General features: G+C 30.2%; 2 protein-coding genes across 2 annotated transcripts in view; one reads left to right on the top strand and one right to left on the bottom strand.

The window, feature by feature from the left end:
• Positions 1-16,486, bottom strand: part of LOC130440979 (neurobeachin) — a 747,233-nt gene that overhangs the window by 609,617 nt on the left and 121,130 nt on the right. The gene's annotated exons all lie outside the window — the stretch shown is intronic.
• Positions 7,308-15,327, top strand: LOC130440980 (myrosinase 1-like). Its single transcript, XM_056774402.1, has 6 exons — positions 7,308-7,508; positions 9,316-9,395; positions 9,833-10,518; positions 11,036-11,470; positions 11,555-11,658; positions 14,906-15,327. Exons 1-6 carry the CDS (start codon positions 7,453-7,455, stop codon positions 15,090-15,092), a joined length of 1,548 nt encoding a protein of 515 aa, XP_056630380.1. The 5' UTR covers positions 7,308-7,452; the 3' UTR covers positions 15,093-15,327.

Genomic DNA, 16,486 nt, shown 5'->3' with positions numbered 1-16,486 from the left:
CCCTACATCCGAATATATCCGACACAGATAAGGATTACTCACTTCTGAAACTTGCCTCGACAGAATCAGTTTACAAGTTAGAGCTAGATACTCAGAAGAAAGAGCAATGTTCACACACAGCGTTGCACGGTAAACATAATCACGACGTAAACCAACCGCATATTGACAAAGAAGCTTCTAACAAATAGTTAACTAGCGGAAACCTATTCCCAGGGTCCGAGGGCTCCATGATAGCTATGCAAGGTCAAGTTCAACATATAACATCTGCTTGTAGTGTGTTAGCTTATACTGACTAATCAAATTTGCAATATCATCCACCACAAACCGGCCAACAAGCTTGCTCTTCTCATTACCTATATTCCGTACTACAAGTACCAGTCGCAGCCGAAGGTTCTCGAAAATGACAATTTCAGACTCTACTACGATCGGTTAATTATCACCGATAGACAAACAGGTGACGAATAACAGATCTGTCATTGTGGTGGCTTATAAAAAAGTAAATTCAGCCCTTGTCCTCGACGTAACAATACCGAACACACACAACATTCACAACAAACACCGAGAGAAACTAACCAAGTATGCGGATTTCGCAATTGATATTAGACAAATGTAGCACAGAGAAAGACCCTACACGATAGCATCACCAAACTGGGATTACCATAAAACCCCTTCGCCAACATCCAGGAGGCTGTGATATTAAATACTTGCCACACAGTGCTTATGTGAACTTATACTTTGTATCCGGGATAGGTAAATCCGTCGCATTATAAGATGTCTCTACAATAATTATAGCATAAATTTCTGATAGCTTCTTTTTCTTCTTATATTTTCTAAATTTTCTTTCAATTTGTTTTGATGAATAATTGTCAAGACCGTATCAGATTCGCTTTGTTATTTATCAACAAAATTCGCTTAAGTGGATTTATAATTTCGATTTTAAAAGGTTCATTAATATTTAATTGCATTGGATTCTCATTGTTAGTTATAATTGTAGTTATAGCAAAATTATTATCAATATTTACTAAAGTTCTAGTCATTTCTAAGCCATTTCCTAAATTTTTACATAATGAAGTATACCTACACCATTTGTTTCGGTTACCGGAATTTTAACAATTTGAATTTTTTATTGCATTATTATTTATATTCGAATCAAAAACTAATTGATGCTGGTGTCCTAATTTGTTTTTAGTGAACATACATGCCTGAATTCGATCGTTTTATCAAATCTACCCCAATTATACCATCAAATTTATGGCTCAATTTAAACAAATAAAATTTATGAGATTCTTTTAGATTAAAAATTTTGAATAACGAAATGTGAGCTATTTCATTATGATAGGAAATTCCATTTACTGTTTGTATATTAAAAGGTTCTTCAAAAATGCAGTGTTTGTAAAATTTGTAAGTTAAATCAGGATTGATAAGAGATAGGGCACTTCTCGTGTCGACTAAAAATATATATTATTATTATTATATATTATCAACTGTGTAAATCTCATTAGATATGCATTTAGGTCAGGGATGAAATATAGTAGTGCCTAATGATGTTTTCATAGGTTCTGGTTTATAGTGTGAATTATTAGGTCTACTGATTTGTTGTCTAGGAATATTTTGACTATGAGAATCTGGTTGATGACAATGGTTTTGGAAAGTCGGTTGACGGTTTTGCTTCGGGCTCGTGCTACAAACTTCCACACTCGTTGAACTTTTCTCACTTGTTGCACAATATACTATTGCAATGGTGCGGAACACTATCTTGCCTACACCATATTATATTCGCAGGAACTTGGAGGTTTGCTGGATCATGATATAAGTTTATTAAAGCTGGCACGACAATATTTTGGATCAGTTTTAAATATTTATCTCCATTCAAGTTATTATTAATGAAAATAGGACCGACGATATATGCTCCAACAATTCCTGATCAAACATTATAATAGAATTAGATATGTAGGTTTTCAAGAAACTCAAGCTTTTCATCACTTAATGCATTTGCAGCTCCCTTTTTTTCTGTCTTAGATAACCAAGCTTGCGAAACTGCTTTTCTATTTTGCAAGCTCCATTTGTGTCTGTGTTCATTCATTTGTAGAATAGTTATTTTCTGCATTTTTGAAAGTAGAAAACATTTTTCTGATATTACAACAAGTTGTTAAGGCTATAAGTTTTAAACAAAAATAAACAAATTTTTTTCACAAAATCTTATCAATAAAAAGGAACGATGGAATTATTTTTGTTACTTTCTCAATATCAAGAGCTAGATGGGAAATAAATATTCGGTATAATGTAGCGAAATTGTGAAATAAAATTTTCTTTTTCGCAATGTTAATTTTAGTCATAAATCTGAAAACACTTGATATTTCCGTATAGTTTTAGATAGGTATAGGATATTTTACATGAATTGTGTTCAGAATTTTCGAATACAAAAAATAAATATTATACAGGGGATTGCATTTTAAATAAGAAAGCCGTGTTTAAAAATACAAATAGTGCCCAAGTATTTATTAAGAAATTTATTCATTTTGGCTGTTCTACATCGTATATTATATAATATGAAGATAATTTATCTCTTTTCAATAATTCAATTCAGATATTATTTGTAGCAATGGAAATGAAAAAAATACGCTGTGGTAATAATGATAAATTGAATGGATTGTCGCCTCTGACGTAATATAATTATAGTATATAGCTATAATTAACTTGATTATGGCAATTCTTGCAAAAACTCTAGATAATATAATTGAAATGATTATAGTTTTCAAAACTATTTTTATAATACGATGTTTAGTTTGTAATTTGCGGGGCAATGGAATTTCCCCATATTTAAATAGATAAATTCCTTTATATTACAGGTTATGGCAAGCAATTGGAGTAAAAGTATTAATCTTTTTGTTATAACAAATTTATGTGTTCACGATTCAAGATTACCTCTTCTAGTTCTAGTATTTGCCTTGTTATTGAAGGTTATTCGTGATTACTCACATATTTGCTAAATTCCTTTCTCATTTTATGGTCAGAAATTATTTCTCATTATCTTTTGACCACATTTCTTATCATTTGTTCCTCTCATTCCAATTCCAGATTAATAATAGACAAAATAATGTTTCAATAAGGGATGACGAGTCCTTCCTATCAATTGCGGAACACTTATAAAAAGTAATTTCATCCTCATTATTCAGAAGTAGAGAATAGAGTAATGAATAAGTAACTTTATTTTTTAAAGTTCTATTAACATTTATTCATAGAGATGCCGTGCACGCATTGAAAACTATGACCTTTCACTTTATGTGAATGAATATATTCCTCACCAATTGCAAAAAGTCAGATCACAGATAGTACTCATACGGTACGAGGCCTTGCTTTAATGAACTACCAGACGACTTTCGATGCAATTATGATTTGAGCAGTATTTGCGGCAATAGGTGAAGCAAGGATCAATAATGTATATTCGACTCCAATTGACAATGTCGACAAAAAATATTGTATAGATCAGGTTCAACGATAAGTCCATATATAAACTAAAACTGAGCTGAGACGTACGCCAAGGGAATGCATTCCCACAAAATTTCTCTACCGCAACATGGGAGTATGCCTTTAAGAAGCTGAACTAAGAACTGTAAAGTGAATGTGAACAGTTCTTGCCTAAGTCACCTGTGAATTGCAGAAGACTTGCTATTAAAAAGTCAAGACCCCTAAAGAACTTATCAACATTTTTATGTTCTATAAAAAAATATAGAATTGATAATAAGTATTTTCAAATCTTCAGTGCTGAGCGTCGACAGCTAATGACATCGATGAATACCAAACATTTCGATGTACGTATACCTGGTCTACACTATGAAATTGAAAAAAGAATATTAGACTACCGAAGGCTGAATTAGGCTGCTTTTAGAGTATATGGAATTATTTTTGTGAGAATCGCTGGAATGCGTAAAAGTGAGCCAATCATGAAGCAAGAAATATTACCCTCTTAAGATGGAAACTGCATTGGAGACCAAAAGAATCCCTTAGAAGTGTATTGAAGATGCACCACTATAAATAACTTTGAAAACGAGAGACGGGACAATTACTGAAGGTGGCCTTCATATAGAAGTACATGGGAAGTGGCTAACATGATCGATTATAACCTCCACAATAATTTGGAGTTTGATAATTTATTTCAAAAATCAATGATTCTATGGGAATAGTGATTTCAAAACGTTCACGTTCCTCAACGAGGACCTAGAATATTTTCATAAGTTGTCTAGAATAGTTTCAAAATACAGAGTGATTAATTAGTGTAATAAAGTTTAGTTCCAGATAAGATATCTACTTGGAAATTTGAGGGGTTAGAACCATAACTTGTCTTCCTATTTCAAAATTAAACACAATCTCACAGGGTGCTCCAGAATGCTGTACCATATCAAAGTTAAAGTTTTCCATAAAAATCGTAACAAGTTCAATACCCTGTACGATATAAGTGAAATTCAGGACTGGAGATCTGTTGTGACCAAAGCATTCGAATAGTAAAAATTCTGATAAATCATTCATCTCGTTAATATTCATTGAATCTGATAAACAGTAAATAAAAATTATACTACCTTAGTTTCTTGGTTTATTCAAATGAATCACCCTGAATCACCCTGTATTTTATATGAGTATCGAAAAGTACTAACAACATACTTCGTTTTTTATTGAACATTCCCTATACCACATATTATTACTTCTTGAGATATGTTGATTTTTCCGTGCAACCCAATGATTATGTACCTATATCTAATCATTTAATAATTAATTGTGAGTTGGCTATGATTTATTTTTCAATACCTGATAATTCGCGGAATGTTACATACTGGTATTTTGAAGAATTTGAACTAGGGCAAAAATACATTTTTCTAGTGATGAAATGTTTGATATGATCTGGATAATGGAAGAATGCAATAAAAACGCATTACTATCAGCAAGAGTATACAATGAACGTTTCCCTGAAAATTTCGCAACCTTCAAAGCAAGTATGGTTCAGTTAATTATGAAAATCATGAACGATTAAAAGCTTCTGTAACAGAAGAAAATGGAATTAATGTTTTAGTGACAGTTACTGAAAAACCCATACAAGTGCAAGGAGTATTTCCAGCGAACAAGAGCTGGACTACTAATGTGTGCAAAAAATCCGTAACAAAAACAAAATGCACCCTTACCACATTTACTTGTAACAGGAATCAACTGAAGTTGATTTTGAAAATAGGCTAGTATATTGTGGGTGGGATTTACGCAAAGTTGATCAAAAGAGAGACTTTTTCGATTATGGTATATTTGGAGATGAAGCCAGATTTAACAAAAAAAGTTATGTTAACTGGACAAACTTTCACTACTATTCATCAACTAATCTATATCACATAGTGTCACACAGTCAAAATAGATTGTCTTTGAATGTGTGGGGTGATATTGTTAATAAATATGTTGTAGGACAATATTTTTTTGAAGAACATTTGAATCTGAGATGTCTTCAGTTTTTCTAGTATACCTCTTTTATTGGATGAAGTCCCACTTCGTACACGTCGAAGGAGTTAATTTTTTCATGATGGTGCACCTGCTTATCCTAATCAATCAATTAATGGTGAACTATAGACTATTTCATGGAAGATGGATTGTAAGCAATGGACCAGTACAGTGGCCACCAAGGTAACCACGTTTCAATGAAATGCAGTCATTATTCATTTTTGTTTCGGTAGGTTTCTATAAGAATGATTCGTAATGTGAGTAAATCTTTGAATTATCTCTTTCAAGCATGCATAGATAGAGGTCATTTCAAACATATATTATGACAATCAAGACGTGTACGTATACTTTAGTAAATATGATGGTTTTTATTTGTTTCACTCTTGTGATTTATTTGAAATATACTCATTTTTCTTTGTATTTGAAATTCAACCTCTACAGTACCAAACAGCAATGATAAAACGTCATTTTTGACAAATAAATTATAGCCAACTCACAAGTAATTGTTAAATGATCAGATACAGGTACATAACCATTGTTTTCCACAAAAAAATCAAAATATCTCAAGAGCTAATAATTTGTGGTATAGGCTTGAAAAAAAGTGTTTTGGCAATACTTTTTCATACCCACATAAAATACATGGTGATTTGTTTGACAAAACCGAGAAAATAATGTATTAGTATTTAGATTCACTCAGATGAATAATTTACTACAATTCGCTTTGGTCTCAACACTTCTTCTTTCTTGAAATTTACTTACATTGTACGATAGACAATTTTATTAAAAAAAAAAGAATGTAACTTTGATTTGGCACAGCATTCAGGAATATACTGTAAGATTGGGAATAATTTTCAAATTTTTTGATTTGATATATCGAAGGATAAATGATATACTGAACTTTATATTTTTTGTCCGAAGATCACAAGCTTTTTGGTGAAAGGGTTCATTATATTTCATTCTATCCTTCAATCGCAGTATTTTCAACTTAAGCGCTATGATGGGAATAAGTAGAAATCAAAATACCATTCAACTTTGCATAGTCACTGCTTTCTGATGTTTTTTATTTTTTACAAATGTAACAATATAAATCAATCAGCAAAAAAGCTTCTTAATCAGATTTATAAACAACAATCTGCTTTGGAAACGTATAACATTGTATTCAAATTTGAATATTCAACATAGTTGTCATTCACCATCTGATTCGGAAGATGAATGCTCGTTAAACTTGTTAGCGTTGGTGATATTTTATATTTATATATATTTATTCAATAAACAAATTTTGGACGAATGAATGCTGGGAGTTACCAAATTTGAGACTTTATAGTAGTGGTAGAACGAAAATGTTTTCAAGCTTGGTATGTGATAAGTATAAAAATTTTATTTTTATTTCACTTTAACTATCTTTATTTGATAAATTGATAAAGACTGAAGTAAGTCGAAACGTGAATTTCATCAATCTTTCAAAAATTATTTAAAAAAACTAATTTTAAAACAGAAACCTAACATTAAGAAACATTAACATATCAAAAAGTCTAAGAAATAAGAAAATAAAGAAATCTATTAATATTTCAATTGAAGTTGCATAGCCGTGTCATGTGTTGTCCAAACCTTCTCTGATTACGTTTTGATTAACATAATATAATCTTTTCTTAATATAAATGCTTCTTTTTTGATACTTCCACACAATAAATCAATTATTTTTCAGTAATTCGGTACAGTTTTTCTTCTGATTTTTATTTTTAATTTCATCGCATTGTATATCTAAAACCACCTCTGTATTAGTAATCAGTCACGTCGCATCCAATAAATTATGAAATAATTGAAAAGAATTCAATGCGTCAAACTTAGTTCATAAACAAACTTTGAGAATAACACGTTGCGCTAATCTGATGTTTCTAAGGATATCGACAAGTTTTCTGATATATATATAAATATGTGCCGGGTTTACTTATAGATCATAGTAAGAACAATCATATCATGAACATGTATTTCAAGCCAATGCTTATTCTACTAGTTTTAACAGTTTCAATGCAGTAAGTCAAATATGCTCTTATATTATTTTGTTAGTGTCAATATAACTTTTTTGTGTATTTTAAAGTGTGCATAAGTGGGATAACTTTTTTGTGTTTAAATACTCCGTTATGTAGTGAAATATATCTCTCCTTATTTGTATTATGCTAGAGCAATTATATTTTAAAATCACGTTCTCCATATTTCTGTAGACTGTAAATTGTGTTATTTATTATTCATAAATTCGATTCAACCAAACTTTTTATCAAACACTCTGGCTAATTCATATTGCAAGCAATCACACTTGGAATGTATTGTGGCCAAATGTTTTGTGAGAGTTGTCAAATCATCAATCACTATCATAATTATTCAGGATATTATTCATATTTTTTTTATGACCTTAGAATTTAATTATTCTGTAACTCCACTTCTTCTGAATAATGCGGTTCATATATTCTACTTAAAGATATGCAATTTATGAGAATTTCTAAATTACATAAAATATCTACTAGTTATCTTATCAATAACATTAACAAAACTATTTTTCAATTGGAAAGAATGTGAATGTTCTTATTACATTGCATTTTTGTCTTGAAATTTGTATTTTAAAAATTTAAAATATATGTATTCAAATCAATTTATATATATATATATATATATATATATATATATATATATATATATATATATATATATATATTGTCTTATTGGGAACGTGGCAATGAAACATCAAAGTAGACTAACTAACTTTAATATATTTTCCGAGCTTTCGAATTGTATTAATACTTGTAAAAACTTGAAATTCATGGGATTCAAAATTCAATATTATATATTACGAGCTTTCAAAAACTTATGTATTCATTACCTATTTGAGAATTGTGATGTCTTGAATTTAGTTTTTTCATTAATAAAAAAAATTGAATTCATAGGGGTCAAAAATAAAGATTCAAATTATTGATTCTCGATAAACTTATTATTACTGTTATTGATAAGCAATAAACTCAATATTTTGGTTCTCTTTTGTGCCTTAATTTATTTATCTTGAAAGTGGTATTTATAATTTTTTTATATTATAATTATTGAAAATATATTTTGAAAAACATTTTTTACCAAATTAAATACTATTCTAAACACATGGTATTTAATAAAAAAAAGGAAATATAGAAACTTTTGACGAATATGTATTTATTTTGTTGAATGTAGTTTCTTCATATACATAAACACACTAACACAGCTCAAATCAATTTATCAGATCTAACAGTCACAACAACATACTTCAAATTTGAGAATGAAATATGTGAACAACAACTTAATATGATTCTTTTTCCGTTGATTACTGCTATATCGAAAAATGAAATTGAAAATATGAGTGAAAAATTCAATTATTATCATGAAAAATTTCAAATTCCAATCGAAATAGAACAAAATAGAAAAATCAATTTTTTTGATGTCACAGAATGGTATACAAAACCAAATTGGTCTTCAAGATGTTTACAGTTCAATTCACGCCATCCTATGCAACAAAACAGATCAAGGATTATTAGTTATCCAACTATCAGGTCCTAATTATTCTAAAAAAATTATAAGTAACATATTATCAATAAATTAAGAAACAGAATCAAAACATAAAATATTCACCATTACCATGTGTACAAGGACTTTCCCAATATTAGTATCAGTTATTAAGGCCATTATACATTATCGATATATTTCAATATTAAACTTCAAAACACCCAAAAACAAAAGAAATTGTGAGGCATATCTTAATGAATGTATCTATGTACTTGATATTAATAAAGCAATGTGGTTGATCAATAACGCTTTTTACAGATGTTCGTTTTCTTTGAATCGTAAAAAATTCCCTTCCTATTTTATGTTTGGAACAGCGACGGCCGCACATCAAGTGGAAGGTAAGTTATCAATCATTCTTCATAAATGGATTTAGAGGTTTAGTAGTTTTAGCCTAATTCAATTTGTGTCTGGTACTATGACCTAAATATAATGGATTTTTCATGAAATTTATTTATATTTTATTCATGTATGGTTTAGGTCGATGTTTATTGAAGTGTCAAGTGTGAACTTACTGTTTCAAAGCAACTACGTAAAGATTCTTCGATCGAATTTCATCATGCACCAGCAAACATTTCAATGAAACATAATAATTAAACTAAAACACATGAATTCCCTATTGAAATTATGTATACAATGTAAATGCTAAAATTAGACACGTAATCATTCATTTTTGCAAATAGGTTATTGTGTTATTGCTATTTTTCATATAAAAGTTTGAGAACTTTTAAACGACATTCAATCGGATTCTTATGAGATTATTTTTGTATTTCAATAGGTGGATGGAACGAGGATGGAAAAGGAGAGAATATATGGGACAGACTGTCACATTCAACTACACTTGTTTTGAATAACGAAACAGCAGACGTAGCGTGCGACTCATACCATAAATACAAAGAAGATGTGGCTATGCTAAAATTTCTGGGAGTTAACCATTATCGATTCTCCATTGCTTGGTCTAGAATTCTACCAACAGGAATCAATAACCAGATAAATGAAGCAGGAATAAACTATTATAAAAGCCTGATTAAAGAGCTTAAAGATAATGGCATTGAACCCTTAGTAACTATGTTCCATTGGGACACTCCACAACCCCTACAAGATGTTGGTGGCTGGACAAATGAAATTATAATTGATATATTCGCGGACTATGCCAGAATACTTTTCGAAACATTTGGTAGTGATATTAAGTATTGGTTAACATTCAATGAACCGAAACAGACTTGCCAGGAAGGTTATGGATCTGGCGTTAAAGCTCCTGCTATCACATCGCATGGTTATGGAGAATATTTATGTGCCCACAATCTTATAAAAGCACATGCTAAGGTGTGGCATATGTATGATAAAGAATTTAGGAATGAGCAACAAGGCTTAGTTGGTATCACGATTGACTCTATGTGGATGGAACCAGAAACAGACAGTGAACAAGACAAAATTGCTGCAGAACGGAAAATTCAGTTTACGGTGAGCTACAATCAGATGTTAATATTCCGAATAATTTGAACAAAATACGACTGTTAGATCATAGAAAAAATGATAAAAAATAGTTTCTTCTCCTCCAGATTTGCTCTTCTACTGATCGACATTACATTTATCCCTCTTCAATCTAAAAGTTAGCTGACGTATTTTTTCCACAGGAGACTGTTGTCTTCTACAGTATTCTTATTGATTAATTAATTTACAATCCAGATATCTTCGATTTCTGTTTATTCCTTTATTTTCTGTTAATATCAAATTTCTGCCACACTTAAAATATTATGACACCACTCAATTTTTTCCACTATAAAATGAAATAATCTTCATTATTTGGTTATAAATTAGAAGTTGCCTCTAAAAACATCCTTCCTTGATGCTTAAGTAACAACAATATCTACATTTGAACAGAAGTATGTAAGTCAATGAAAATTATTCGATAGAATCAATTCAGTCCCTTGAAAAGTTTTTGTAATTTTGATTGGTAATAATGTATTTTTTTTTTCAGTTTGGATGGTTTGCTAATCCAATAATTAACGGAGATTATCCATCTGTTATGAAGGAATATATCGCTAAAAGAAGTATGATACAGGGCTTCACACAATCTCGTTTGCCCGAGTTTAGTGTAGAAGAAATAGAATATATTAAGGGTACTATTGATTACCTTGGTGTTAACCACTATACATCCACTCTTGTACGCCATGTGGAAGATTCAAATAAAACTGAGGTTTCGTGGGAAGCAGATTCTGAGACATATTTGTACCAACCTGAGCAATGGGAGTCCACTGCATCAGATTGGTTGAAAGTAACACCATGGGGGATAAGAAAACACCTTAATTGGATTAGTGCTACATATGGGAATATACCACAATTAATTACTGAGAACGGATATTCAGATAATGGAACATCACTTGAGGATGATAGACGGATATATTATTATCAGGTAAATTAAATGATTTTTGGATGATTATAACATTTTTAATTATAACAATATCAATTGGAATATTGACTCCTGTATTGTTTCCAGGAATATTTAAGTGGAGTAAGGGATGCTTTGGACGATGGTATTAATGTCATTGGATATACAGCTTGGTCACTTATGGACAATTTTGAATGGCTCAGAGGATTTTCGTAAGTATATTCTATTCCAAAATATATGAAAAGTAAATTCATAAAAAAAGTGAATAATAGAGAAGAGATGTACACCTACAAAATATTTTTTCTTCTCATCAGTCCAATTTATATACCATACCTCCTTAATTGACATTAATTTTATGCTAAAATTGTTGAATCTTTAAAATGGTCCCATTGTATTGCAATTTTATTTGAGTCGTCTAATCAATAAAATGCGTTCCAAATATAATATATAAGGTCACTAATCTGGGTCTGTTTTACCGATGTTACTTGTACTTATTTTTAACATAAAAGAAAACGCGGCACTAATTTCTCTATTAGACAAACTAATAATCTCACAATTCAAAACTCAGTATTTAACTAACTGAATATTGTAATATTTTTTGTATTCATTTACACACTTTCAATTCGTGGGATAAATTTATAAACACCGTCTCTTGCGTTCTTAATTTATTTAAACATTTTACACTACACTTAACTAACTTATAATAATTAACTTATCTCTAACACTTAACTAAATTATATAATTTATTTAAATTCTTCGGTTACTTTGCTATTCGTTCTATTCACTATGACTATTTATTATAAACTAACTAACTGCGCCACACAAACTCTTTATATATCCCAAAATAAATTCTCAAAAGTTCTAGAAAATTAAGAAACAAAACAAATTAATAAAAAGACCTTTCTAGAAATTATTCAAAAGAAACAATATAAATAACCGCCTGGAATAATAAAACTTATATAAAACAAACATCAAACGGATTCCCCGGTTCATGAAAAGTAAATAAGTAGTAAATAAAAAAATCAAGGCAGGATTGGCTCCAGGGCGGAGACACGTTCATAATAATATTCACTAACAAGTACTTCAATAGTTTAAACTCCCTAAAAATCTAAGCGACAGTTCATAGTTTGAAATATATATGTCATTGTATAAGAACGTCATTCGTGACATTGACATGAATGTGGTTATTTTTTATACTAAAAGAGAACAAATTTTTGAAAAAATAGTAATCTCTTGAAAAAGGAAAAATAATTTTAGCAATGACAAAGTACATTCGGTTCAAGTTTCCTTTGAAAAATAAATAACCTTTGATCGGGATGTTACTATATGTAATATGACGTTTTATGAAAAATAATAGTTCTTTCTGAGAAATTTGGATTGAAAAAGAGGTCAATCTGGATAATGACTCACCATTTAATATCTGTAGCAAATATCTATGTAATATTGAATTAAAAAGTTAACTATAAGATCAGCAATACATATTATAAACAAAAGATTATCTAAAAAAAACAATATGACTAATTTTAAAACAAAAAAAAATAACTTGACAAAATTTAACATTTATTATACCTGGACCAAGATTAAAATAAAAACCTCATTGGTTTTAACTAGAAAAAGTTATTATTTTGATAACATATACAAAGCATTGAAAATTTCATAACAATATGCTACCAAATATATTTGTATACTAAAATTGAATAGATAATAAACTGACATTATGATGAATGAATGAATACATAACATGGAATCAGAATGTTTCATAAATTCAACCTGCTTCTTAATGCACCTCAAATAAGATCATGGACACAGTAATTGAAAAAATTAAAACTGAATTGGATAAAAAATAATGAACGAAATATTTAAAATCGAGATCAACAATAGATTGAAAAGCCATAAATACGATGGAAAAACTACATTAACACACCATGGAATAGAAAAAATCATATAAAAAATTTCAAAAATTTGCAACATCGCTAAACATATTAAAACTCCTTTCCCTTACCTAAACTAAAAATTCAAATTTCAACAATAAAAGATTGAAGGATAAAGATGGTTGAACAAATTCATTATCAATAATGGAACGTACCAGAACTTTTGATGATGGATATACGAGGATATATTGAAAAATTCTTAGCCTACTATAGAACCAAACAAAATTTCAATGTTAAAATATTTTATTATTCAACATATTCTCCTCTTAATTGGATAAATTTATTATAGCGAACCTGCAACGTCTCTAGACCTTTCAAAAAAATGTTTCTTCTTGCTATGCAAACCAGACCTTCACAGCTTTTATTACCTTCTCTTTGGAAGGAAATTTAAGAATTTTTAAACTTTATTTTAGTTGAGGAAAGAGATGATAGTCAGGCAGAGCCAAATCTGGTGAATAAGGGGGGTGTTGTAGTAATTCAAACCCTAAATCACAAATTTTTTGCATGGAAACATGAAATTTGTGTGCAGGGGCGTTGTCTTGTAAGAACAAAACACATTTGGATAGCTTTCCACGTCTTTTCTCTTTAGTTTTTTCCCGTAGAGTTGTCAGTAATGTCGAATAGTAATACCCAGTTATTATTCTACCCTTATCCAAAAAATCAATCATGATTACTCCATGGCAATCCCAAAAAACTGAGGCAAGGACTTTTCCAGCAGATTTTTGGACACAAAACTTCTAAGGTCTTGAAGAACCAGAGTCTCGCCATTCCATAGATTGTTGCTTTATTTCCGAATTGTAGAAATGTACCCAAGTCTCATCCATAGTAACAATTTGGTTTAAGAAGTCTACATCGTTTTCAAATCGAGCATAGATCGAACGCGATGCTTCTACCCTTGCACGCTTTTGGTCAACATTCAAACATTTAGGAATCCATTTTGCAGCAATTTTTCTCATGTTCAAATTGACGTGAACTATATGAACACTTTTGTATGAAATATTCAGTGCTCCAGATATCCGTTGTAGCTCTATTCAACGATCTGATAAAATCATGTCTGAACTGCATCGATATTTTCGGGGACTGACACAAAAACTGGCCTTTCCGATTGGTCATGTTCAATGAAAAATTCACCTCAGTTGAAGCTTGCAGTCCAATTTTTCTCGGTCACATACGAAGGACATTAATCACCAAGGATATTGATCATATCTTCGTAAATCTGCTTACCTCTTAACCCTTTTAAATACCTCCAATTTTTCTATTTTCACAATTTTTGTGGACATCTTTTTTCTTTTAATTTATTGCGTAACGCTGGTTTACTTTTTTGACGTCAAACTTTACACTGACACTTCTAATAAGTTATTGTTCGTTGCTATAGTACCGCTATGTTTTGTTTATTCATGTAACTGGTTAAGCTAACTAGATATCAATACATCCTCGTATATCTGCGATCCCTCTCCTGTCTATTGGTCTTATCATGTTTCTAATATAAGATATTTCACATATTTTGATTATTTATATTTTTTTTTAGAGAGAAATTTGGTCTATATAGTGTCGATTTTGAAGACCGCGGAAGACCTAGGTATCCAAAAAAATCTGTTATGTATTTCAAACACGTGGCAGAATCAAAATGCATTGTTGATGAACTAGAATGCGTAGGAGAAACCAGTGTTGACGACATAGCTAAATATGTTTATAAAAATATGATCAATGTATAAAACTTCCTGCATTCAATTAATTTATTTTAACTTATTTAAATTATTTATAACTATTTATATTAGAATAAAGATAAATTATTAGCTGAAAAGTTTGTAATATCATTCCCCAATTATTTTCTTCTAATTATGGTATGAATGACTTATTTTTAATTCTATTTTTTGTTTCATATAATAAAATTTTGAAGAATAAAACAAATTCAACGCCATCGGCAACGAATTAGCCTTACGTATAAAATTCAACTTCTTTCAAACATAAACAAACCTATGCAAATTTGATGTCATTTATAATCTAGCTTATAAGAGAATTGAATTTCATTGATGGTCTAACCATCACTGTCATTCACAGTGACAATTTAAATAGCAAAAGGAATCAACAAAGTTTCATATTTTTATTCCGTGCCAACTGCAATATTTAATTTTCATAAAATTTTAAAATCATTACGTTCAAACAACAATTTTCTAAATGACAATAAATATAAATACGGAGTTTACTGATTTTGATTGCTACTCAATCCTTTTTTTTTCGAATAAAATCCATCCAATTAAAAATTATGAAGGCTTAGGTTGACGGATGATTTTGATAGATTATGTCGTTACGTATATATTTGAGTTTTAAAGACTCTATTTTTTCAAAATCTAGTAGATCTAGTAGATCAATTTTGAGCAATATGCTGTTTCCCAAAAGAGTCGTTTTTAGTAGTTATTTTCAGTTATTAAAGCTTTAGCCGATTCATTTACTATAAAATAATCTTCAAAAAAACATATTAAGCTAGCGAGCATCTATCAGAATATAATTTGCTGTCACTTTCTGAGAGGTTATCCTATTGGATACCTTTAGACCAGCGGTGCTCAAACTTGAACTGCTGGCGATCTACCTCAATATTTTTAGACTACTTACGATCGACTCTGAGAGGCTGCAAGTATGTATGATGCAGGGTTGTCGTATATAGATATTAGCTTTCTGCACAATATAGGTACATTATTTTAGTCAAGGTTTGGGTTAGGTTTAGTTAGGTTCTTCTCTACAATATCAATGAAAAAACTCATAGTTATTCAAAATTGAGAGTTTATTGGTTGTTACAAAACAAAAGAGTTACATATGGTGTTAAACCTAACTAAAGAGTGGCTTTGGATGTTGAAGCGTGGCACTGCATGTCCTCGGCATACTTTTCATAAGATGGTACGTAACCACTGAGTGCTAATCGCAAGCATGATGACATATGATCGTCAGTTAGTCGATTGCGATATTTTGACTTAATTATCTTCATTTCAGAAAATGCAAACTCGCACTAGTAAGTTGACCCAAACAATGCCGTCAGTTGAAGGGCAATTTGCCTTAGATTCGGATATTTATCTTCAGATATAAAACACCAGAAATTTGTATCAGATGCTGT

This window comes from Diorhabda sublineata, chromosome 3 (genome assembly GCF_026230105.1).
Source record: "Diorhabda sublineata isolate icDioSubl1.1 chromosome 3, icDioSubl1.1, whole genome shotgun sequence".
NCBI lineage: Eukaryota > Metazoa > Arthropoda > Insecta > Coleoptera > Chrysomelidae > Diorhabda > Diorhabda sublineata.
Note: the sequence above shows the minus strand (reverse complement) of the source record. Positions and strands in the feature narration are given on the sequence as shown.

Excerpts from the sequence above, each read along its gene's own strand:
- LOC130440980 (XM_056774402.1), top strand. The coding sequence starts at position 7,453 with ATGAACATGTATTTCAAGCCAATGCTTATTCTACTAGTTTTAACAGTT. Across the intron at positions 7,509-9,315 it reads GTTTTAACAGTTTCAATGCA|ATGTTCGTTTTCTTTGAATC; the intron begins GTAAGTCAAATA and ends CGCTTTTTACAG. Across the intron at positions 11,659-14,905 it reads GAATGGCTCAGAGGATTTTC|AGAGAAATTTGGTCTATATA; the intron begins GTAAGTATATTC and ends ATTTTTTTTTAG.